Consider the following 26,432-nt stretch of genomic DNA (forward strand, 5'->3'; position numbering starts at 1 on the left):
AGTTCCCATTACATGTAAGACTTTGTGGAAAAGGTAAAAATAACCAAGACAGGATCCCTGCCATTAAAGAGCTTTCAAACCCAGTAGTGAAGAAAGACACATATGTAAGTAACTAGACTGGAATAAGCAATTGCACTCAAGTATAAATAATGGTGACGCAGTTTAATAAAGAGTTATTAATTCCAAAAGAGAGATTAAGGAGGATTTTCAATTCCAATTGGAACTGAGAATGCAACTTAGAAAGATGGAAGGACATGCCTTGCACCAAGAAATCTGTAATTAACAACTTCTTTGGGGAGTGCTGAGTATTTGCTAAAAATACAAGGTGAGTTCAGATCTGGGGCAAATAAAGTTAATAAAGAGAGGCCAGTTAGTAAAGGCCTCTTAAAGACAAGCAAAGTACTTACACTTTTTGCTTAGAAGGTATTGGGAAATCAATCAAAGTGTTTTCATCAGCATGACTGTCAATTTTTAAGATGATGGTAAATAAGAAGAAACTCTACAGAAGGAAAGATCTCATATTCAATTACTTGAGGATATAATGAGAGACACCTATTATAGACCTGAATTGACAAGTGCAATGGTAATAGAAGCAGACAAATTTAAATTCAATGAATACTGAGCATTTAACACATGCCACATGGTAGGATCTGAAAATACAAACACTAACAAACATGATCCTTACCCTTACATTCACCGAAAAACAAAGGAGACAAACATGCCAAAAGCTTGCTATAGTATCCAAGCATAATTATGCTAACACATGAACAAGGTAATGAATAAGAGAGAATGACTTAAAAATTTTTACAGAATTAGAATGAAATGAATATAAATGGAAGAAATAGAATAGTAAAAGACTAACTTCATGGTTTTGAATCTGGTAATCAAGAAGGAGGATAATAATAACTTTAACAGAATAGGAGAAAAGTAAGCCAAGAAGATGAAGAAAAAGGTGAGGGCAATTTTGGTCATACTAAGCTTAGCTCAAATAATTGACTGATATTCATGTAGAGATGTCTAACATGCAGCTGGAAATGTGCAGGTGAAGGTTATAGACACAGACTGGCAAATAATGAAATTACAAAATCTTCTAATTCTCAGGGCTGCAGGAGACCTTAAAAGTAATCCAATCCCATTTTTCAGATCAGGCAGCCAATACTCAGAGGGGTTAACAATCTGCCTAAGATCAGTAACACAGATAATTGCTGGAGAAGCTATAAAGAGAGTCCAGGTTTCCTGACTCCAAGTCCAGAGTGCTTTCCACAGGACACGATGGAGGCGCTGCTGACATTATCAGGAGAGAGGAACTGGTGAAGAAAGTGAAGGGGGCAGAATCTTGTCTAATATTCAGCATTGTGGACAGTCAAGTACCAGACCTAAAAGACTAAGAATCAGGATGCTGCCATGCTACACAAATCAAGGGAAGACAATGTCAGGAACTAACCCAATGTGTCAAATATTGTACAGATGTCAAACAGAACAAATAAGGTCTCTCATCCTAGAAATCAGAATAAAGCTAGTAACCTTTGAGACAATTTTTGTAGAGCAGTAGAGGCGAAAGTTAAGACTATTGTGAACTTTACTAAAGTGAAGAGTAAAGCAAGGGGAGGAAACTGAAGGCAGCCAAGACAGGACAATTTTTCTCAAGAGACTTAATAGTGAGACACAGCAGGATCAAAAAAAGAATTTGTACAAGCACATCTCACATGCCCATTTTCTTGCCTACAGGAGAGATGGAGAAATTAAAAATTTCAAAGTGAAAGGTGTCAACTTTATCCTAATATTGCTTGCTACTGCTTTTGCTCATCAACTTAGAAAATGCTAGTTTTAGTAACTTAATATAAAACAGCTTATATAAAGTACCTTACAATAATTGACTGTCAATAATCTATAGGGGAATTAATCACTTTGTAGATTACCTAAGGCAAGGCTTTGGTTAGTTAATTTATTCATTACATACTTTTTTTTTTTTTTTTTTTTTTTTTGAGACAGAGTCCCGCTGTGTCGCCCAGGCTGGAGTGCAGTGGCGCAATCTCGGCTCATTGCAAGCTCCACCTCCCGGGTTCACGCCATTCTCCTGCCTCAGCCTCCTGAATAGCTGGGACTACAGGCGCCCACCACCTCGCCCGGCTAATATTTTTGTATTTTTAGTAGAGACGGGGTTTCACCGTGTTAGCCAGGATGGTCTCCATTTCCTGACCTCGTGATCTGCCCATCTCGGCCGCCCAAAGTGCTGGGATTACAGGCATGAGCCACCGCGCCCGGCCTCATTACATATTTGTAATATCAGTTTTCCCCAATGTAAAGTGTATAAAACACAAAGAAGCACCAAGAAATATACTATTTCCCATCCAAGAAAGCATGATAGAAAGGCAAACCTAAAATCAATGCTCCTCCCCATCAGACTAAGCAATGAGTGGTCATAAAAGTTCTCTACCTAAAATGTAAGATGTCATTTAAATATGAAAGTGAATGGAGGATATTTCTGTAGATTAACAACATATCTTGTTTCATTTTGAAAGATTTTGAAAAATTTTTTAAGACTTTTAAATTAACCTTGTGAATGCCCATTTGAAGATCTTCCTCATTATCACAGCCTTCAGCTCTAGCAAAATCTTCAACATCTTGCCATTCCTTATTGCTTCCCTTATGAAAGCACAGTCGTGTGCCTAAGGTTTAGGTAGAAAACAAGTATTAGACATGTGACTGTACTAGACAAGTAAGCTGTAGAAAATTCAAGGTTTTTTTTTTTACCTTTCAAAAAACAGTGCCAGACAGTTGAAGGCCAGGAATTGCACCATCCCAAATCATCATCATCTGACAGGGAGGACATGCAGAAAATGCCAGATTCTGACTCACTATTTGCCTATGGAGAAAAATATTATCAACTTTTTTATTTGTTTTTAAAATATACCTTTTAATATCTGTTTTCATCTCACGTCTTTAGGCCCATGCTTGTAGGCGGGTAACTTAATAATTCTAAACTTAGGGAAAATATAATGCCTTCAAAAACTGAAGATTGTCAGGCTATGGGAGAATTTGCTTAAAAAAAAAAAAAAAAGACACACACACACACAAAACAAAGTTTTTGCAAGCTTAAGTTATATGCACATTCCCATTAATAATAAACTTTCCTAACACATAGTAGAGCTGTATATAAAATCAAATCCAGATCACTAACAGAACAATGAGACTATTTCCTATGGGGAAAGTTAATGTATTTCAACTGTTGTGCAAACTTTGTAAAAGTTTAACCTCATAAATAAACTTACCCTTTCATGTCTTACTGGTGTTTCCTCCTTCCAATGGTGATGAGGGAAGGCTGGCTCACTCTTCGAAGAAGAGGACACTGGTGGAGGGCGTGCATAGGAATGTAAACTTTTGCTAGTGGCTATGATGTGTACAGGAGATGATCTAAAATAAAGCAACAGTTTTAACCGTAAGCATAGGTCCTTAAAGTAGATCTTTCCTGTTGATGAAATAACTTCGTATTTAAAATGCCAATGTTATTACATTGAACACATCTATGGTAAACATGAATAAAGACAGCAAGATTTCATTTTATAATCATATTCCTTAACTCCTTATCCAAATTATCCTCACATTTTAGATACCATTTTTTCAGATTTGACAATATATTTTAAATTACGACTACGGTTTCATTTATCCCATTCATTTTTCTATCAATACATATACGTGTGTATTTCATTCGTGAATGTTAATATCCACTTATGCAGGGCGTCCTATCCATTTCTTTCTTCTACTTTGATGTACTCAGTAACTCCCAGTATGAAGACAGCATTTAAGCTTAACGTAACCAATTCTGAACTCTTTATCTACCAACCACATATCACTGGACAGATATAACAACTACCTTAAGCAAAAATGCTTAAACTTTTTATAGCAGAGAGCAGCCTATCCACCCTCCTCGTAACTGGACACTATTTCTTGTTTTCTAATACAAACTTGCTGAAAAGCAACTACATATAAGGTCTAGTTGTTTTTTTCTCCCCAAGGATCACCTTAAAAAAAAAACTTTATCCCTTTCCCTCTTCTCTTCCCCTCAAAAGTCTCTTTTACCAGACAATGCTCCCTTTAGAGTATATGGAGCTCCCAGGAGCATACCCAGATCCTTCCCTCACAAACAAACCAGATATTCATGGGTGGGGTAACAGAAAGAAACAAGCTTATAAAGGATGATTAATGACATGTACGGACTCAGCAGTCTGGAAAGGAAGCAGAGAGGAAGACAGGTGGAGGAGGGAAAACCATCTGAAGGTAAGGTCCCAAATCAGGATAATTGTTGAGATGCCAAATAGAGATGTGGTGCTTAATAGAAAAAGTTTATGCATATCTATACTAATACTCTTTTAAAAAGGAGAGGAAGGGCCAGGTGTGGTGGCTCACTCCTGTAATCCCACCCAGCACTTTGGGAGGCCGAGGCGGGCAGATCACAAGGTCAGGAGATCAAGACCATCCTGGCTAACACGGTGAAACCCCATCTCTACTAAAAATACAAAAAACTAGCCAGGCGTGGTCGTGGGCGCCTGCAGTCCCAGCTACTCAGGAGCCTGAGGCAGGAGAATGGCGTGAACCTGGGAGGTGGAGCTTGCAGTGGGCCGAGATTGCGCCACTGCACTCCAGCCTGCGCAACAGAGCAAGACTCTGTCTCAAAAACAAAAAAAAAAAAAAGAGAGAGAGAAAGGACATCTTTCCAATTTTTCCCTTATTTCCTGAGAAATTGTATTAGCCCTTCAATTTCTACTTTATCCTCATTAACATTTTGCATTTTACCTTTCCAGAAATTACTTTTACATAAGGATCTATACTTTGCTTTCATGTTCATATCACTCCTTAAATCAAAAGGCCCTCAGATATCCATGCATTTTAGCATACTCTCCAAGTTTTGATTTCAAATTATATGCTAAATGTTTCATCTTTTGCCCAAAAACTGGCCATCCTGTTATTACACATTTAGATATAAATGAAGTATGAGAGAATGGCCAAACTGCTAAATATTCCTTTTGTTCATCCCTGACTCCCTAATTTTAAAAAGTGAGTTTTATCAGTTCTTCTGTTTAACCACTTAAAACGGAAGTGACAAAAAGTAAAAATAAATCAAAATGAAGAACAATGTGATATTCTAAAATGCATATGGCCTGAATACTCTGTGAAAATTAACATGCTAAACATGTCTCAACACCCACAGCATTGATTTCTTCATTTCTCTATCTATGCAGGGGTAATATAAATTTTTACCTGTCCTCAACTCCTTAACTATACAGTTAAGACTTCAGATATCAAAGCTCAGTAACACAGTTTAACACCCAACAAGAAGCTGCATGAGCAGACAGTGTTAGGAGGCAGGCCAGAGAGCAGAGCATTACTTAAAATGCTGGACAGAATAATACATCCTCAGGGAGATACTCCTTTCTTTATGTCTTATGTTTTTATTTACACTGATTTTCTTCTGAAGGGTTTACACACTTTCCATAAACTGTATTATTAATCCTATGACTCTGCTGTAAAAACTGAAAAAAAGTATTATCTCTAGAGAAAGAAAACAAATCCGATAGTTAAATCGGGTTTTTTTAAAAAATAATAATTTTTAGCTTTTTGACTATTAAGATTACAATGAAAACTAGGACTATAAAGGAAATAGGAACTCTGAAAGGAAGTTTTCTTTCCTATGGAAACAAACATGGAATTAAACTGAAGTTAACTAAATTCAATTTGCTCTAGTCAAGATCAATATCCTGCTAAATACAAGAAAAGCAGCACAACTTAATAGATTACAAGAAAAGTGAGATTTCATACCTAATAAGTTTATTCTTTGGCAATGCATTACACTCAGGAGCACTAACAAAGTTTACAGTTATTCCTACATTACCTAGTATAAAACTCTGGTCTATCATTTCCTACTCACAGGTGTGCAAATATGGGCATTTCTCTCCCTTATAAACTGTCATATTTATCCATTTCTTTTTAGGGATAAACAATAAAGTATTTTCCACTTAGGTCTCCCTAGGCATATTAGCTGGAAGCTTCTATAATTTCATAGCACACTCATTTTCTTAAACTCTGTCTGGATATATGAAACAGTGTTACCCACTTTTAATCCACTTTTGTAAGTTTAAGATTTCAATATTAGCAAATTTTAGAATTAGCAAACAGGCAAATAACATAAGGCCACATAAACTATGGAAGAAATAAACCTAGACCAAATGGAACCCAACTCAAGTTTGATAAAAGTTTAAAATATAATCTTGATTACAACTCTGCTTCTTTAGACAAATATAATTTTCATTTCTATATGTAGTAAAATTATTTCATGGTCTAATTTATTTTAAACATTTACAAATATTTTTTACTCTATGGTTCTCATTATCACCTTTAATTCTCAAAATATGAAATCATGGTAGTAAGTGAAATAAGTCTTTGATCATTAGATAAGGAGCTTAATTCTAATGACTTAAATTCTAATAATTTAAAGCATTATTACTTTTAAACTAGAAAAAATTTTAAACAAAACCTTTTTGTAATGATAGAATTTTAAAATAAAAATATAATCAATGCTCCTACCTATTGTAAAATGAGCACTGCATCAGTGGACTTTGTGGACTGGTCGCGATATTTGCCAATTCTGTTAGCCAGTCCACCTCATTTTCACGGTAAGTAGTTTCTGGTATGTCTGAGGTATTTTGGTTCCAAGATGGTCTTGTGTATTCTTGATGTGAAACATCTGAACTCAACTGGTACATGCCAGATTGGGTAGGATCACTTTGTACTGCCTGAAGTTCAGGAAGGTCATCTGCAAATATAAGCACACTCAAAATCATAAAAAGGAAATTACTAATACAAGGAACAATATTATAACTGCAGTTAAAAGAGAAGTCAATTTTAGCTAATTAATTTTGAGAGAGGAAAAGCATAAATTTAACATTCTGTTCACAGACTGGAAAAACATGATCTGGTTTGTGTTTTCTGCTTTTTATTCCCCCTAGGTTTTTGTACCTCACCTAGGAGTGACCCATATGCCATTGAGACATTTTTACATTAACAAGTTAATCAAGAAAAGCACATTTTATGTGTGCATTATGTACTTACTAATCACATACTTTAATAACCTGTTATACAGACTATAATGAAAACAATAATTTCCATAATAATATAGATCACATAAATATTTATGCTACTACTTACACAACTCTGTGTTAAAGTATTTCTTTTCACTAATAAATTCTGATCTTGTTAATATTTACTGGTTATTTTTTCCTATAAGTGCATTCTTAAAAGGTAGTTCACAATACCCTTTCAGTTCCCCATAAGACGACTAGAAATATTACCCAAGTACCATTCATGTACACACCAAGCACTATAAGGAACACTGAATTCCAAAATACTGAATTCTTTAAAAAAAATTATATATATATTCTTTTAAAATATATATATATATATATTCTTTTAAAAAATATATATATATATATATTTGTATGTATGTGTGTATGCAGTAGGAAAGAAAAAGCATCTTTAAGGCTTAAAAAAAAACAACTCTCCATGAAACACATACTACAAACTCCACAAACCTACTGGGTCCCTTAAATATACAAGTCAAGAAAACTTCTAGTCTCCTCAATGTCACTATAAATGTATGCATAATTCTATTCAGGCAAATATTCCAGAACAGTCTACTAAAACTGAAATGTCCTAATCTTTAAAAAAAGAAGAAAATTGTTTTTTTTGAGACAGGGTCTCACTCTGTTGCCCAGGCTGGAGTGCAGTGGTACAATTATAGCTCCCTGAAGCCTTGGATCCCTGGGCTCAAGTGATCCTCACGCCTCTGCCTCTCAAGTAGCTAGGACTACAGGCATGTGCCCACCATGCCCAGCTAATTAAAAAAAAAAAAATTTGTAGAGATGAGATCTCGCTACGTTGACCTGGCTGGTCTTGAACTCCTGGTCTCAAAATGATCCTTGTCCTCCCAAAGTACTGGGATTACTAGTGTGAACCATCATGCCAAGCCAAACTAAAATGTTTTAATTAGAAGTACTGACTCAGGATATCCATTGGTAAAAACTGACTTCTTTCATGGAGTCATGAAGGAGCCAAGGAGTTCTAGAACATCACACCAATTTAAAATAATTCTACCCTACAATTTTCATGCTGGTATAGCTATTTCCTTTCCCTCATTGCCTTTGACCAACGTTCATTTACTGCAAAGGGTTCATTTGTTCTGAAGTTCAGGAAATTAACTACTTTTTAAACGAAGTCATAGGTGGAAGGGGCATGTTATTTTACTCCCCTGGGCCCTAAGTTTCTGAGTTCCTCCTTAAACCAAAAACATGATGGAGGAAGATCAACTACCTGATTTAAATGGCACTCCTTGCTCAAAAGTAACCAGTACTCATACTAGGGCCCAGAAAATCCTTGGCATTCAAGCAGGTTATGTGTCCCAAGAGCTTAAATCTCCAAATTTCCAAACATTACCACAGTACATAATCTCCTCCATTTCATCATTTGTAAAAATAAGACAGCTGTATCTTCTCCCCAGCGTTTTTATAAACATGAAGGGAAACCCCCATATATTAAATAGGGGCAACGCCAAGCTGAAAAGCTGGGCAGCAAGCCAAGGTCACTCATTAGCTCTGTACTCCTGAACACCAGCCTCGAAGCAATACAATTCAAAAACATACCTCAACAAACTTACACATTTCTACAGGTCACATATCTCAAGGAGTAGTTCAGCAATAGTGACAACCATAAATGTCAGATCCTCAAGTTTCAAGGGTCCACTGCAATTTCCACATCATACCAGCAAATCTGCCACGAAGAGTGGCTCAGCATATTTTACTGAGCTCTCTCGAGTATGTTTCAAAAGTAGCATCTTTCGAAAAGCCACAAGTGGGGTCCAGTCTTTATACACAAAGTAGTTTAATTTAATAATCTGTAAACGAGTCTCTACAATAACCACAAATAGCCCAACTCATGTTGATTTTAAGTACTATTTTAAAAGCAATAACAGAATGTTGAAAATTTCTAATATACAAATACTTCATATCCTTTTCTAGCCAGTCAAGGTTGGTGGAGAAGCGGGCTAAGTATGAAAAGTTATCTGAATCTTAGTGAGATTCCTATGTAACTTTTAATTTTGCTTACCAAGCTCCATGTGCTCATCACAAGAGTTATATCCAGGTGAAGATGGCAAATTCTCATTACACTGCAGCAACTCCAATGAGTCATTCATTCCTGAGGCTCTCTTGTCCATCACCAACAGGAGTTTCTGTACTGCATTAGGCATCTGATTTGTCTTCACTTCCCACACCATGTTATGGTGCTCTGACTTAAAATAAAAACATGAGAAATAATGTCAAGCCACGCAATTTGGGCATTACACAAACCTAAAATAAATCAGAGACACGACAATGTTGGTTTTTTTTGTTGTTATTGTTGGTTTTTTGAGACATAGTCACACTCTGTCGCCCAGACTGCAGTGCAGTGGCATGATCTCAGCTCACTACAAACTCCACCTCCCGGGTTCAAGCAATTCTCCAGCCTCAGCCACCGAAGTAGGACAATTACAGGCATGCGCCACCATGCCCAGCTAATTTTTGTATTTTTAGAAGAGATGGGGTTTCGTCATGTTGGCCAGGCTGGTCTCAAACTCCTGACCTCAAGATATCCTGGGCCTCCCAAAGTTCTGGGATTACCTGCGTGAGCCATCATGCCCCGCCACAATGTTACATTTTAACTTAATTATACACTGCCATTCATAGCTCCCTCAAATCCTTTAGACTCTGATGACTCCTTAATATCTTGGCCTACAACTGAATACTCAGCACTAAATTACATCTCAATCCCAAAAGATTAATATCTTGAATTATAAAAAAAAAAAGTATTTTCTGCTGAAGAAAAATGGCATTATATATACTTTTATTTCTTTAACCTAGTAACCTTCCTTTCAGATGCAAAAACTGAGACTAATAGGACTCTTTTTTTCACTTGTACCTTCAAATTCAAAAGGAAATTTAAAAACTTTCCTCAATAAAAGTTAAAAAGACTGGAGGAATATTCTATTTTAATGTCTCTATTTACTGTGTTTATTTTGTTTCCTCATTCTCAAAGTGAACTACTTCAGCACACTTAAAAAAAAATACATTTTTCTTTTTTTTGAGACGGAGGAGTCTCGCTCTGTGACCCAGGCTGGAGGGCAGAGGCATGATCTCGGCTCACTGCAACCTCCGCCTCCTGGGTTCAAGTGATTCTCCTGCCTAAGCCTCCCGAGTAGCTGGGATTACAGGTGCATGCCACCACGCCCAGCTACTTTTTTGTATTTTCAGTAGAGACACGGTTTTGCCATGTTGGCTAGGCTGGTCTCGAACTCCTGACCTCAGCTGATCCACCCGCCTCGGCCTCCCAAAGTGCTGGGATTACAGGCATGAACCACCGCGCCCAACCAAAAAAAATACATTTTCTAAATAACATTTAAGAGTTTCCTAAAATGGTCATATATTACAATTCTCATAAAAATAAAACTGTTCTTAGGTTTTCTTAATGAAAATTTGGGACCTAGCCATGATAAAAGATACCTGTCATTCTGAATAAGATACTATGTCTAGAAAGATGAATAATAATCACGGGAAATTTAAACAACTAGTAAATCTACCTGCAAGCCTACAAAATTATCAGAAGGAAGAGAATATGGGTTAACATATTTAAATAATTTCTCAGCAAAATCCAACAACTAAATATTATTATGAAAGGAAAATGTGGTTATACCTTTTATTCCACCCTTTGGACAATGATCAAATTAGTTCTTTATTTAACATAAGCAACAATGGTAAGATTTTCTGATTTATCAGGCTCTAGTCTAAATTCCATTTTTTAAAAAAGTTCCAGCCTGATGCAGTAGCTCGTGCCTATAGTTCCAGCTACTTGGGGTAGACTGAAGGGGGAGGACTACACTTCAGCCTATGCGTTAGAATCCAGCCTGGGCAATGTCGCAAGACTCCATCTCTTAAAGTTCTAATGAGTAATAAAGTTCTAATGAGTGAATATGAAATACACAAAAAAATCCTGACTTTTGCAACAGCATATTTTTCCTCAAAATAAAGCAATAAAATATATTGCTGTTAAAAGTCACTGAAAGTCACTGGGGTACTACCCCAGTGCACGCTGATCAAAACCGCACTGAAAAAATGTTAATCACTTAATATTTATAAGCTTTCTAAGCCATGATGTTAATTACCAATAAACACTGATGGCACTGATAAATTTCTTTCTACAAAGGCTTTTTCATGATCTTTTTGGTTTTGAAATGTATTCCTGACTAGAAAATACAATCGCTGTGCAAAAAAATGGGAAAAAAAAATTTTTGGAAAAAACGGAATATAGTGATTACTTCTAACCCCACCAACCAGACTTACTTTTAACATTTTGATGTATTACAATCCAATTTATTCTTCATGTACATGTACACTCAATCATGTTTTTCTTCATAGTTCATATTATAGTTTGATACTTTTGTGTAATGTAAATTCATAAGCATTTTCCTATGTCATTTTTTTCAAAGCTTTAAATGGTTACATATACATCTTAAGGATGTACCGAAATTCACTTATACCCTCTACTGCTAAATATGCTATTCTGAGTTTCTTCACTCTTCTAAACACTGAATTTATATTCTTATTTTTAAAAGTATTTGCTTACATCTGATTATTTTAGATGGCTAGATACAGGGTTCTTGACACACAGCCCAATTGCATGCATATTGCCTTACCATATGTCTAATATTCTATTTTGGATGCTATCTGCCTATACCCCTCAAAAATAACCCTTATCCTGGGCACTGCTTGAGAGCCTTGCTCAATACTGACTATACAATGTATTATGGTGTGGCAAAAAGGGCACTGGGTTAGACGTAAGGAAATGGGTTGTGATTCCAGCTTGATCACTTACCAAATATATGACCTAAGTGACTGAGTTTCTCTTCATCTGTAAAATAGAGCTAATTATACTTGCCCTACTTTCCTCTGAGAGTAGTTGTGAGGATGAAATGAAATAGTGAAAAAAGTGTAAAATGATGCATTTTGAAATTTTTTTATCCCGAGACATAGGGCAATATTAAACATACTTTGGGTTTGTAATGTCCTAAATAGAACAGTTACTGAAAATACATAGTTAATAGGTGGAAACCAGATAGCTATTCAGTTTCAACAGTCTCCTCCCTGGGAGATATTATGACAAGTCATCCAGCACATCTCAATAAAAATAATGTATCATGCCATTACTTTAGGCCCCTAAAAGATGAAATTTGGAAGAAATTAACACTTCTCCAGTTTAGTACAATGTACTGATCACAGTCAGTCTTAGCATATAGTTACAGCAAATATGCTGGGATTTAACAATTTCACTTACATAACTAGCAACTAGAGAAAATGTGTAACGCGAATCTATTTCTCAAGTATGAAATCATGATTTTGAGCCTCCACCTGCTCCTGGGCGGGGGGGAAATGGAGCAAATTTAGTTTCATCAGTGATTCTCAACTCTACCCTGTGGCACACGGAATCATATACACGCTTAAAAAAAATGTTTCCCAGGCCCCATCCCCAGAGGATCTGATCTATCTGGCCTGGGGTATGGCTTTGTGCACTGGTTTTTGTTTCCAGGTGCAGAATATTGAGACACATTGGGCTAAAAATGGTTGCTAAATTCCTACTTATTAAAAAAATCATTTATTTAATAAATACTACGCACAGGGCATTGTATTAGATGAAATGTTGGACCTCACTAACAAAAATTCATCATGAGTCTCAATCTACACTTTAGTGGAAAGATATAAGCAAATGACCACAGTTCTACAGAACAGGACTTGGCTATGAATGGGTTAAAAGAAAAGAAGGGGCTGGACTCTCTGTAATCCCAGCACTTTGGGAAGCCAAGGAGGGTGGATCATGAGGTCAGGAGTTCCCGACGAGCCTGACCAACATGGTGAAATCCCCTCACTACTAAAAATACAAGAATTAGCCAGGCATGGTGGCACGTGCCTGTAATCCCACCTACTTAGCAAGCTGAGGCAGGAGAATCGCTTGAACCGGGAGGCAGAAGTTGCAGTGAGCCGAGATCGCGCCACTGAACTAGAGCGTGGGTGACAGAGCGAGACTCCGTTTCCAAAAAAGAAAAAAAGCCAGGCATGGTGGCTTACGCCTAGAATCCCAGCACTTTGGGAGGCCCAGGCGGGCGGATCATGAGGTCAGGAGATCGAGACCATCCTGGCTAACACAGTGAAACCCCGTCTCTACTAAAAATACAAAAAATTAACCGGGCACGGTGGTAGACACCTGTAGTCCCAGCTACTCGGGAGGCTGAGGCAGGAGAATGGCGTGAACCCGGGAGGTGGAGTTTGCAGTGAGCAGAGATGGTGCCACTGCATTCCAGCCTGGGCGACAGAGCAAGACTCTATCTCAACAAAAAAAAAAAAAAAAAGGAGAGAGAGAGGCCTCCCAATGAGAGAAACTCACATGAGTAAACTCATATAGCTGGCAAAGTCCTAGTGAGATCAGAGTAATGTAGAATCTAGTTTTGCCACACAGTAGGATGGCCTTGTGTGTCATGTGATCATGAATACTGAGGCTATACTACTACTACTATACGGCAAGGTAGTCTAGGATCAGAGTCTTCAATTGTAGTTTAGGAAAACTATTTACAGACAAGAATAAGGGGTCTGAAATCAGGGTGCCTGAGTTTATATACCAGATTGGCCACTTATTAGCTATGTACTCTAAATAATTTACTTAAAATCTTCATGCCTTGTTTATAAAATGGAAATAAAAGTACTTACCTCACAGGCTGTTATAAAAACTCAGTGAGATAATGTGAAATGCTCAGAATAGTGCCTAACACAAAGCCTTCAATGTACAGTGGCTAGTGTTATGATTAGCAATTATCAGACAATGAAGAACCACTGAGGATTTTTTTTTAACAGAGGTCTGACATGATCAGAACTATACTTTAAAACAGTCTCTTTGAGTCTATGGACAAAATCATACTGAAATACTGTATGAGTATGCAGGAACACCTATAACATTTTAAGGAGGGTATTAAAAAAAAAAAAAAAGAGAGAGAGCGAGCATTCACATTCCCAGTCTCTGTCTATGTAAGCCACCTGTCTCCAGCTTCCTTTGCAATGTTTCTCCAAAAAGGTGATTGATAATATCAGTGCAGATTCCTTATTTAGTAACTCTTAAGAAACTAGTCACACTACATGAGTTCTTTAAACAGCTAATATTTAACAGTTTAGATAGGAGATTTTAACTCTTTCCGTAGAAATATTTCTGCCATCTTAAGTATACAGAATATAATTTAACCTATTTTGATAACTAAAAATCCTTATGAATATCTGTACGATGCTTCACATACAGATGTGAGCTACGTAGTCAACCCTATCTGAACTTAAAACATTTCCTACTTTTACCTTTATTATGAAATTCAGAAGTTGCACTACACATTTCTCTCTCTTCAGAGCTATCCTTTGTGCACGAACAGTGCCGTTCTTGGGGTCCGCAGAAGCACAGCTGCAGTCTGTCTTGTCTTCCCCCTCCCTCTGCAGAGCTCTTTGGTTTCCTCATTCTTCCCAACTAGAACATTTTTCTTCCCTACAGCAGGTCCTGCAGTTTCCAACATTCACCAAGTATAGTACACTAATGTCTCTTTGCAACTTCTATCATTTCTTCAGCACTTTGTCTTAGTTATCAACCACCATCCCAAAACTCCTTAAATGAAGTTGGAAAAAAACATTATTTTAATTTCAAAACAGAGCTACCTATAAATAACCAAAGGAACCAAATAAATATTTACTGAATATAAGTTCTACGTGTTCACACCTCTCATTGCTCAAGGCTGTCAGAAGTTTGGTCCTGAGAAAACTGAAGTTCTGCTACTGTAAAAGTACCACACAGTAAGAGACGCTACATTTCAAGACAACAGACTTCGGTTTCATTCTTACTAGCTGTGTAACCGGGGACAGGTCACTCAATCTCAGACTTACAGTCCCTCTACTTACCTCACAGGGCTATTCTGAGAATTCAATACATGAAAACAAAATTCAAAACCATATACAAATGGAAGTTTTCTGTCTCTTCTGTCTATTCTCAACTATTTTGGAGAAAGAAAGCAAGGTCTCCAATACAGTAAAGGAATACCAGAAAAGTCCTTACATTTTTTACTCCCCTACATACATTATACCAATTACATACTCATTTTGATAAACAAGCTCCTCTTTCAAATATCTCCTGGTAGAGCTAACCCTATTGTTCATTCATGCTTTTGTATACTGCTTTGGTATCAGATTCAACACAGCTTGCCTTGTAGTTTAGTTAACTCTGCACATGTCATCCCTTCACTACATCAGTGATTCTCAGTAAAATTTTCCAGAAGTTGTACTCTGAAATGTCATGTTCAGTATTACAAATTTTACTTTCTTGGAAGGCCCCAGTGCTTTTGGTATGCAAACTTCCAGAAGCAAATATCCACAAAATCTTAAGAGAGAAAGAGAGAACTAGAAAAAGCTAAGTCTCAATGAATGAAGAAGGAAACTAGGTTTTACAAAATGCCTACCTACACAGCACTTCCATGTACTTCATCTAATTTTATTTTAAACTCACAACAACTCTGTAAATAAAGTGTTATTATGGATGAAGAAAACAGGACTATGATGACTAAATGGGACCATTTTCTTTTTGAAGGAGAGAGCTGAAAGGAAAAAAAGACAAAAGGTATAGGCCAGCATGGGTTACTTCCTGCTTTCAAGTGGCTATTATTCCCTGAATCCTTACCTTTCCATCATCATTATGGAATTCACAGCAGGATCTTCTATATGCTCTCCCCTAATCCTGAAGGATTTCCATACCCAGTCCAGACTGTATGCTCAAACTGTTCTCAAACAGTGGGTGAAGAAAAGGTAATTTGCAATTAATTTCTATCTCTGAAACTGAGGTATTTTAAATGGATTACATAATTACACGCTAAAACAACCCTCCATAACAAAGTATATTAAATGCAACTTTCTATACCAAAAGCATCTCAGAGGCCTTAATGCTATTCTTTTAAAGTATTTTCAACAAAACTTCAAACCAAAGATTTCACAGATACTTGTCTACAACTCTAGTTTGCCACTGGGCTAAGAAAAAAGACAAAACAACAAAAACCCTTAGTGGATTAGTTTTGGTCACTTAACACTTTCATGGCCCTCAACAATTAAATCTCTAGGCCTGTTTTCTTTTTTGGACCCGTTTTTTTATTCGTAAATAAGACTAATGGCCGGGCTCAATGGCTCAGGCCTGCAATGCCAGCACTTTGGGAGGCTGAGACAGGAAGATCACTTGAGCCCGGAGTTCAAGACTAACCTGGGCAACACAGCAAGACCCCATCTCTAAAAAGTTATTAAAAATAAGTAAAAACAAAAAAAATGGGACTAGTACCTATCTACCTATCAGAATTGTAGGTATAAAAGATACTACATCCCACAGACACTGCCCAATCCACATCTATACAAATTCTTAGTAATTTCATGCTCATTCAACATGAAATGCTATATTGATCAAGACAATAGAAAACCCATTAATAGCACAAGCAGTCATCCACGAACTGTTTTAGGAGTACTGTCAATTCAAATAAGTATTTAAGATGAGTCATATAATAAAACTTGACATCATGTAGAAGTTCTTATGAAACTTGTTTTCCTAAACTTGATTGTACTCCTAAACATTTTTACATTATCTATAAAAACTTGTGGAAAAGGCTTTTTTAAGCTGTTTAATAACTTTTAAAAACTCAATGAACCACATTACGGAGAAAATTATTTTTCTAGTTTCTCTATAGAAAATGATAGTAGAAATTATGAAGCACCAAAGTAAATGCTGATCAGTATATGAAAAATGTGAATGTTACTGACATCAGGCAGTTAATAAGAATATTAGAGTATGCCATTTTTCCCTGAATTTTGTGTAAGCAGGTATCTGACAGCTTTTTTTTTTAATTCATTGTGATTCATTTTTCTATTCCAAGTAAATACTCAGTTTCATACTTAACAGACAGAAAATTCCTGGCATTGACTTTTTTTTTTTTTTTTTTTTTTTTGAGAGTAAGTCTTGTTCTGATGCCCAGGCTGGAGTACAATGGCCTGATCTTGTCTCACTGTAACCTCTGACTCCCGGGTTCAAGCGATTCTCTTGTCTCAGCCTCCCAAGTAGCTGGGACTACAGGTGCGCGCCACCATGCCCAGCTAACTATTGTATTTTTAATACAATTTCACCATGTTGGCAAGGCTGGTCTCGAACTCCTGACCTCAGGTGATCCACCCGTCTCAGCCTTTCAAAGCGCTGGGAAAGGCGTGAGACACCGCGCCAGGACAGTAACTTCTAACGAATAATGTATGCGTGGGGGTGGAGAGGGGAGTACCAGTATTTTTATTTCAAACACATATACAAAACACCAGCTTGCAATTCACCAGGAAGAACCTTCAGCGCAGAGCAGTTTAGTAAGTCCATGCCATCATGCCGCATGCCTTCTTCACTGGGCATTTCGATTAGTGAGGAAAGAATCCAAGGAAGTTAAAATATAATGGGCCAGGCGCGGTGGCTCACACCTGTAATCCGAGCAATTTGGGAGGCTGAGGCGGGCAGATCACGAGGTCAGGAGACTGAGACCACCCTGCCCAACGTGGTGAAACCCCGTCTCTATTAAAAATACAAAAAAATTAGTTGGGCGTGGTGGCGCGCACCTGTAGACCCAAGGCTGAGGCAAGAGAACCGCCTGAACCCAGGAGGCAGAGGTTGCAGTGAGCTGAGATCGCACCCCTGCACTCCAGCCTGGCGACAGAGAAAGACTCCCTCTCAAAAAAAAAAAAAATATATATATATATATATAAAATATATGTATATATTATATATTTCTTATATATACACATATATAGTGTGAAGGAAACAACTCTTACAGTGACAGTATCATATTTGAAGTCTGAGAGGTATGCCCTGTGAAACACACAGGATAGCAGAGACATATAGGTAGGCAATCCTGGAAGAATGTACCCTTTTAACTAGGGTATGTAGTTAGGAGTTTCAGAAGAAAGAGGAAAGGTTTTCGAGACAGAAAACCTAAGTGGGTTTACGAAACTAAGATGAAACTAGAAAGTGAAATCAAAACTTCACTCTATAATTTATCTGTCGAGTTAGCACAAACAATATTTTGTTTTAAAGTGGTTAAATGGTTCCTCAAAAGTATAACATAACCCAAAAACTTTAAGGAGTAGATTTAATTCTCAGTGTAATTCAAATTTCCTTGAAACTTTGTCAACTACTGTCTACCTAGCAATAACTGAGTTTAACCAAGGAAACGGAACAGAAGACCGACTCTACCATTCATTTGCAAGATAAAATAACAACAAAAAAAACTACAAGACATACATTGCAGATTTAGATCACTGTTAAATGACCAGAAAAGTATTTGCAAATGTTAAAATTATTCTAATTCTCAAAAAGTACCTTTAATTTCAAAACCACTATTACGAGTGGTTATGGCTATTTAGAGTGATAAATCTAAAGCCTCCATCCGAGCTGTTAGTAGGACTCCATCGCTTCCCAGGATGTATAACTCCTTTTCTAAGCCTCCTCTCGTCCTGGCATCACTGGCAACGTGAGCCAGAAACAGAACAAACAGAAAACTTGAGTATTACCTCGCTGTCAGTGCTCCTTCTAAAAACGACAGCAGCTGGTAACTCCCTAAGTATGAACTCTGGAGTGCAGAGTGCACAGCGGAGAGTGAAATACTCTAGACAGCACGCAGCATTTAAAGCTACAAAAACCTGGCTGTTGACTTCGCCTGGCTTGTTTTGTTTTGTTTCAATCAGCCTGCGGCGGCAGCATAGGTTGAAAGGCGGAGGCTGGAATCGCCTGCCAAGCCTCCTCTTTGGGTCACACAGAGCAGCGCCTCTCGGTTCACGCCAAGTCCATCCCCCACCCTCTTTCGCCATTCATCGCGTTCCCCTCCCTTCCCCCCATCATGTGACCGCAGCCCGGACTCCGGGCTTGTTTTTCCCCTCGGCTCTGCCCCAGCGCGCAGGCGCCTGGGAGCCCATTCATTCGAACTGCGTAACAATGAGCCCCGGGGCCCAGCGGCTCCGCGAGCTCCCCGGCTCGGCAGGAGCCCCCTTCGGTCCAGAAGGAGGCGTCGCCTCACTGGGGTCCCCCACCTCAGGCCGGCCCCCCACCACTGGCCAAGCTCCGACCCTCCGCCCACAAGCGGGGAGTTGAAGTCAAACTTTCCTGGGCAGCCCGGGCGCCGCGTCGGCCCCTTCCCCCGCCCTGGCCCGCCCCATCTCCACACCCGGCCCGGCCACCCACCGCGCGACCCGACCCCGAACGTCGCCCTCCCGCTGCCTCCTCCCCGCTCCCGCCCGAGACCCCCTAGCGCCGCAGTCCCGAAGCCCAGGTGAGGTGAGCTCGCGGGAGACGCTGGTCCGGTGGGCTCGCCGCGGACACCAATCGAACGGTTAACTGCCCCCACTCCAAGGGCGACCCTCCGAGGAGGAGGAACGAGGACCCGAGCCCTTCCGGCTGCCCGATCCCCCGCGCTCCTGCCCCTCCCTTCCCCACCCCCACCTCTTCCCGAACTGAAAGACAACAAACCTGCCGCGAAGTGCCGGCAGCCCAGGCGCGGGCCGCCCCGGCCACGACAACACCACCAGCAGCTCTCGTACCCCCTCTCCGACCGACGTCGGCCTCCCCCGCGCGGGTTACTGCTCCCGCCGCCGCTCTTACTCCTCAACCGAAACTTTCCTACTTACCAAACCCGTCGCCATTACCAAGTCTTTCAAGCTTCGTCTTCCCCCTCCCCTCAACCCCCTAGGGGTTGAGCACCCGCCCAGCTCTTTCGCCCTCTTATTGGACTGCAGAACTGCCATTCGGTTGTTCCCCTTTCCCATTGGGTAGTACCGTGGTCCGTCTCGGGGGGCGGGCATGTATTGACTTTTGTGTTGTGTTTACTGGAGAAGATGGCGTGTCAATCACAAGAGTAAGTGCTTTGGATTGGACTACTGCCGAGAGTCCGGGGACCCGAGCCAAACTTTGTCCCCGAAATGGATTGTGGGTTCGTAGTCTCAAGCCTTGGTCCTTGGCTGGGGGAGGCTGCTAGCCGGGGAAGAGCTGAACTACATATCCCAGAGGCGCTCGCACAGCGCAGTCTTGATAGTAAACAAGAGTCATAGGGACACGTGTATCAGCTCGTTTGTTTTGGTGTCTGGGACAAAAGGGAGGGGGCGGAGGAAGGGAGTGTTTTAAAGCTTGGGCCTCTTCTCTTCCTCCGGGCCTCTGCTAACACTTACAGCGGCCCAAGCCTCTTGCAGTACCCAATCCGGGCCATAAACAGCCAGAGTTGCTCTCTGCTCACGAGTTTGGCAGGAGGCCAGGGTATTGTTTTAGTGCGAGGGGAAGGAGATGACTGCACCAGCGGAAGTACTGCAGGCTTGCGAGGGACTTGGTCACCCACAAATCACGGTCCCAGGCACGAAGGGGCCGAAAGTGATGCTGGGGGCTCCACTGGCAGTGGGAAGAACTAGAAGTCCTTTCTCCTGTGCCTTGCCTCACCACTCCCAGGACAGCAACTTGAGATTGCCTTGTCAGCTCTGTTCAGTTCACCTAAGATTTGTTGAGCGCCAGCTAAGAGCCAGGAAGAGTGAGGCTGGGGAATGGACTGTGAGGAAGCGAGAAGCTCCGGGTCTAGAGAATTTACAAAGCGGCAGTGGGAGCGGGGGCGGGCGTTTACGAAATTGAGGCAAGTTAAAGCGGTATTTTCCATGTTGATTGGTATGCTTGTTGGTTAACGTAATACAGAGGGGCATAATGTATGACGTAAACTGATTTAATTTGTGAATCATTATCAGTGAGTTTCTCTGGTGAGTTTTGTTAAACCTCTTCTCCTAGACGTTTTCTCATTGATGAAAGAAACTGTCTTTCCACTTCATTTCCACTAGGAGTTCCTCAAGTTACGAATTCTCTGACTCACCAGAGACGCTTCCCGGCTTTATAGTTACCTTCACTTTAAACATGGCTGTCCATTCAGTCGGCTGCATCTAGTCAATAATTGGTGTCTTTACCATTCACATTACAAAGACATTATTAAGCTCTTCCCCCCTTTGAACCTTTAGCGTTTAATCATTTAAATTGTGCTTTAGATTTTATAACTTTAGATCACATATATGCTTAGAATTAAGATGAGGAAAACCTACAGTAGTAAGAAATCTGTAAAAGCAAACTTTTGGACAGAGCCAGAAATCACAGCTAGTTATTTCTTTAAAACCTCCTGCATTTCTTGGATTTTCAAATATACCTGAAAGCCGCATAACAAATCAAGAAATCCAAAATAACCCCCCATATGTTGAAATCGAGTTTAAAATTCTTGAGGATTCCCCATTTGAATCCCTGAAGTGAAATTATGGATAAAGTAGTCCTCCCATGTGATCAAATATTTGCTTTCTATGTTCACAAATAGTAATAAAACATTCTATTTTTTATTAAAATAATTCAGAGGAGAGCCAACAGAATGCTTAATTCTTTCCCTGAGGAAAAAGGACAGGATTTGAATTTACCATCTTTCAGAAATTAGTGACTCAAAGAAATGAATGTCTCAGCTACTTTGTGTATGCTTTTCTTCCCTTTTTTTTTTTTTTAAACAATGGAGGGTCATCGTGTACTAGAATTGAAAATATAAATTCTTTTTTCTTGACAAAAAAGAAAAATCTGTGAAGTTCACCTAATTATTTAAAATTGTTTTGAGATATTTTTGTCTAACTCCTTCTAGAAAACTAAAAAGCTTTTCTCTTAAAAAAAAAAAAAAAAAGCTGGCAAGAGATTGAGATACTGCTTTACCCTCTCTAGTACACAGACTGTGAGATCTGCTTTCAGCTAAACCTTATTTTTAAAAGTTAAACTATTTTAAAGTTTTTACCAAAAGCCTTAGTGGTGATATTCTTTTATTGGGGAACACTGGAAATGGGAAAAAAAAATTCAACTTTAGATCCAGATATTGTACAATATATTACAAATAATAATTTATCCTTTAATAGCTCTATAAAGCCTTTTCCATTCATTCAGAAACATTTAGTTCCATTTTTTTACCATGGTGCCAATTATTGAGAATAAAAAGACAGAAAACATTTTTTGCATACTTTTTCTCATTTTTGTCCAAGTCTTTAATATGAGTTAAATTTAGATAGTTTAGTCACAACTGATTAAATACTAGTATTAGAATTCGCTACACCTTTAAGTGGACAATTAGTCCAATCTTCTGACTTCCCTGGGGGGCTAAATGACCACATTAGTACCTTATGTGTATTTAACAAGGACCTCATCATTAATTGAGTGACCAATAAAACTAGCCAACTTATAAGCCAGAAGAAAGATCAAAGTACAAAACTAGTAAGATCTCCTTGGAAATTTTTACATGTTCAAATTATACTCTCAGACTAAAACAGATATAATCACAGTTTTTAACTATCCTTCAGATGTTTCCATGATAAAATTGACATTAAAAAATCAGTTTCTTTAAATAACACCTCTTCTTGATTGGTACAGTCACAATTATCTATACACACATGTACACACATAAAATGTATGCAAAAATATGTCAAGAAACTGTGAAATCAAAATGTCTTTCCAGCAGTTTGTGAAGTTACTTCTGTTATCTTAAATATCAAGTTCTAATTTGTTAGAGATAGTAAAAAACAAACAGAAGAAAAAAAACCGATAAATCCTATTTAGGAGTGAAATAATGTATTTCCCTGATTCCACCATATTTGACACACCAATGGCTGCTTTGTTGAACTAAATAGAAGTTCAAGTACATGCATTGCCTGATATTGAAAATAATCACTTTGAATTGTCAAAAGGTAAACAAATGAAATCACATGAACAAGTACTAATAGAGAAACACATGTATGGTCTAAGTAAGTACTTCTCAGAGTTTTCAGATAGCATCTTGCAAATTTAAACTCAAACAAATATCCTTCCATATACCTTACTATCCTTTAAAATGAGTTAATTTTCTAATTAGTTCAAAGTACTCAGGTAATTCAGGCAAGTTATAATGAAATCCATGGGAGCTGATGATGGCCATTTTAGAACTGAGTCATCTCCTGTTCCTGTAGTTCTTGATACAACTCAAGTTTAGATTTTGCTCCGATGACCAGAAAGCAAGACCTTTCTTCAGTGGCTGATAAGCTACTGTCTTAACACTATAACCACATTAGGAAGAAAAATCAACATAAGATGGAAGAATCAAAATGATTGTGTCTCTGGCTTGGGTAATTGCAGTATGTTGGGGAAGGGTGGTTATGCTGATGTTATTGACTAAGGGAATGCTGGAGAGGATAGCAGATTTGGGGACTGGGAGGAAGGAAAAGGATAGGTTCAGCCTCAGGTGATGAGCATCTGTGCAGGCAAGAAATCTGAGTCTAGAGGTCCTTAGGCAGCTGAATATATTCATCTGGCATTTAGGAAGGCCAAGTCTAGAGAAATAAACCTGAGTATCCTCAGGACATAGAGAGGACTACTCATTTTTTTATCCTAATTTTTCTCAAAAAGTTTTTATCAAGTCTAATTTGGTATAAATGAAAATGTATTTAGAGAAGGCAACAATTCTATTTCATCTCACTCTCAATGTATAAAATCAAGCTCAAATGACTATTCTCATGTCTTGCAAGTTTTCTAGAGATCATTACTGTTATCTGAACTATTTAACACAAATTCTCACATAATATTTTCTACTCCTTATTTGGTATCCTAGGCCCTTCTCTATGTTTAGTTGCTAGCAAAAAGTACCTCATTTTAAGTACAATTAAGTCGGATAAAGAGCAACTAAAATTGTAGGAATAGGGCCGGGCACGGTGGCTCACGCCTGTAATCCCAGCACTTTGGGAGGCCGAGGCGGGCAGATCACAAGGTCAAGAGATCGAAACCATCCTGGCCAAAATGGTGAAACCCCATCTCTACTAAAAATACAAAAATTAGCTGGGCGTGGTGGCACGCGCCTGTAGTCCCAGCTACTCGGGAGGCTGAGGTAGGAGAAACGCTTGAACCCGGGAGGCGGAGATTTCAGTGAACCGAGATCTCACCATTGCACTCCAGCCTGGCTGACAGAGCCAGACTCCGTCTCAAAAAAAAAAATTGTAGGAATAGTACACACATCGCTTTTTATCACACTGGGCTAAACTGAATATTATTGCTTACATTTGTCTCCCCTCCACATTTACATTCTCTTTCCTTATCAGTCCCCATCTCATGTGCTTTTGTCTGGTCCATAATAAGCAATCAAAAAAATACATACTTGTGAAACATGAAAAGTTAGGGGAGGCCGGGCGCGGTGGCTCACGCCTGTAATCCCAGCATTTTGGGAGGCCGAGACGGGCAGATCACAAGGTCAGGAGATCGAGACAATCCTGGCTAGCACGGTGAAACCCCGTCTCTACTAAAAAACACACACACAAAAAAAACTAGCCGGGCGAGGTGGCGGGCGCCTGTAGTCCCAGCTACTCGGGAGGCTGAGGCAGGAGAATGGCGTAAACCCGGGAGGTGGAGCTTGTGGTGAGCTGAGATCCGGCCACTGCACTCCAGCCTGGGCGACAGAGCGAGACTCCGTCTCAAAAAAAAAAAAAAAAAAGGGGAGACAAGCAGCATGAATTTTCTCATATACAGCATAGTGTAGCACTATATATAGGATGCTGGTCTGAATATTCGACTTTGTTGAATAACTTGCGTGCACTTTAACTGTCACTTCCTCAATGTAGTCATTGTTATTATTTGAGCCATCTTCCAGCTATGTTTATATGATAAGCACTATTATTCATTTTTGTTTCCCTCACAGTGTCAGTCACTGAAAGGCAAACAAAGTATTGGGTTGGTGCAAAAGTAATAGTGATATTTGCCATTTTTACCATTTTAAAAAAGGCAAAAACCACAATTACTTTTGCACCAACCTAATTAACACTTCAACTCCTTCAAGTTATACAGTATATAAGTAATAAAAATGTTGAGGATATTTAAGTTCAGCTTTAAAGAGCAATTAGGAGAAAATAGATTTGCCAAAGATGCCTTTATAGTGTGCACCTTTCTTAAAACTATTACTTGGCTTTTAAAAAATGTCATTTGTATATACTTCAAGAATGTAGTCATTATGTAAAGGAAGTACACTTGTATTAAATGTCAGCCCTTGGCCTAAGAGAGGTGATGAAGTTTCAGGGATGCAGAGTTTATTCTCTTGTTCCTCAGCAAGATCTAGGAAGGTTTCCAGTTAGGACCAAGATGGAAAACCAGTCATCAATAGCAACTTAAGATTTTAACTGGTCATATTTCCTGTTCATAAACTCATTCAAGGGTCTACTTTGTAACCTTTTTTTTCAAGTTAAATAGAAAATATTTAGGGTTTCTTGTCTGAGTTGTTACAGTCAAGAGCCACAGAAAACTCTCCCTTGTGCCTGAAAAAAAGGTCATTTTCTGTTTTCCAGTGACAGTAAAAAATGCATTTATATGCTATAATGAATCAGTTATAATTAATTATAACTGATTCATTGTAATCAATTATAATGATTGACATGATTTAATGTATATACATTTTGTATTAGCATTTTTTATATTTGGAAAAATGATGAGACTCAGGCTATGGTTAAATCAAAAGCTGGGAAAACCACCTCTTTGGTAGGTAGCATTCATTTTTGTGATGTAGACATTACCTCCCTATCAGATATCACCACATCTTCCTATATATGATACATACTTCTTCAGGATTTTCTAGGCAATTTTAGATTTATAAATTTGGAGCATAAAAAAGTAAAGAAAGACCCAGATCTGTCGGTCAAATCAAAAGTTTTCCTCTCAAAATAATCTTATTCTCTGCATTGGAAACTATATACCAATTTATATGCCAGGCTCATTAACATTATTTGGGAAAATATATGAGGCCATGAATTGGATGAGGAATCAATAGATCTCAATTTTCCACGAGTTCTGCCATCAACTCACAAAGTAAATGACTTTAGTGAAGTCACTGATTGTCCCTAGGTATACACATTGAACAACTCTATAGTCTATTCAGTCTATCCAGTTTTGCTGCCTTTAAAAGTATTCTAGAACAGGTAAGATTGTCTCAACTCATTCCAATTTTTCCTTTTTGTCAAAATTCTTTCTGATACCTGGCATCAGGCTGTACCAAACACTAAATTTTAGAAGATAGCATTCCTTATAAACTCTATTTCTCTTAGGTAGTAATTTTTTTTAATAGAATCCCCTGTTCAGCAATTTAACAAAGCTCTGCCTTAATCCAGATGTATGACTCACCTCTCGAGGCCTACACAGTATTAATTTTCCTTGAGAATGCCAAAGGTCATCTC

General features: G+C 38.6%; 1 protein-coding gene across 9 annotated transcripts in view; it reads right to left on the reverse strand.

Moving 5' to 3' along the window:
• Positions 1-19,984, reverse strand: part of LOC105475308 (HMG-box transcription factor 1) — a 33,519-nt gene extending 13,535 nt beyond the window's left edge. Inside the window, exons 1-8 of one of the 9 annotated variants that reach the window (XM_071094691.1) lie at positions 18,729-18,862; positions 15,832-15,933; positions 14,472-14,769; positions 9,157-9,340; positions 6,583-6,811; positions 3,273-3,414; positions 2,755-2,866; positions 2,557-2,669 (exon numbers count right to left, since the gene is read on the reverse strand). In XM_071094691.1, the coding sequence (XP_070950792.1) occupies positions 2,557-2,669; positions 2,755-2,866; positions 3,273-3,414; positions 6,583-6,811; positions 9,157-9,325 (765 nt within the window). In that variant the 5' untranslated portion in view covers positions 9,326-9,340; positions 14,472-14,769; positions 15,832-15,933; positions 18,729-18,862. Of the gene's footprint in view, positions 1-2,556; positions 2,670-2,754; positions 2,867-3,272; positions 3,415-6,582; positions 6,812-9,156; positions 9,341-14,471; positions 14,770-15,831; positions 16,753-18,728; positions 19,045-19,680 lie in introns of those variants that run through there. The other 8 variants (XM_071094690.1, XM_071094692.1, XM_071094695.1 and 5 more) reach the window with 8 other exon arrangements.
• Positions 19,985-26,432: the final 6,448 nt, after the last annotated feature.

The sequence above is a fragment of the Macaca nemestrina genome, chromosome 4 (assembly GCF_043159975.1).
Source record: "Macaca nemestrina isolate mMacNem1 chromosome 4, mMacNem.hap1, whole genome shotgun sequence".
Classification (NCBI taxonomy): domain Eukaryota; kingdom Metazoa; phylum Chordata; class Mammalia; order Primates; family Cercopithecidae; genus Macaca; species Macaca nemestrina.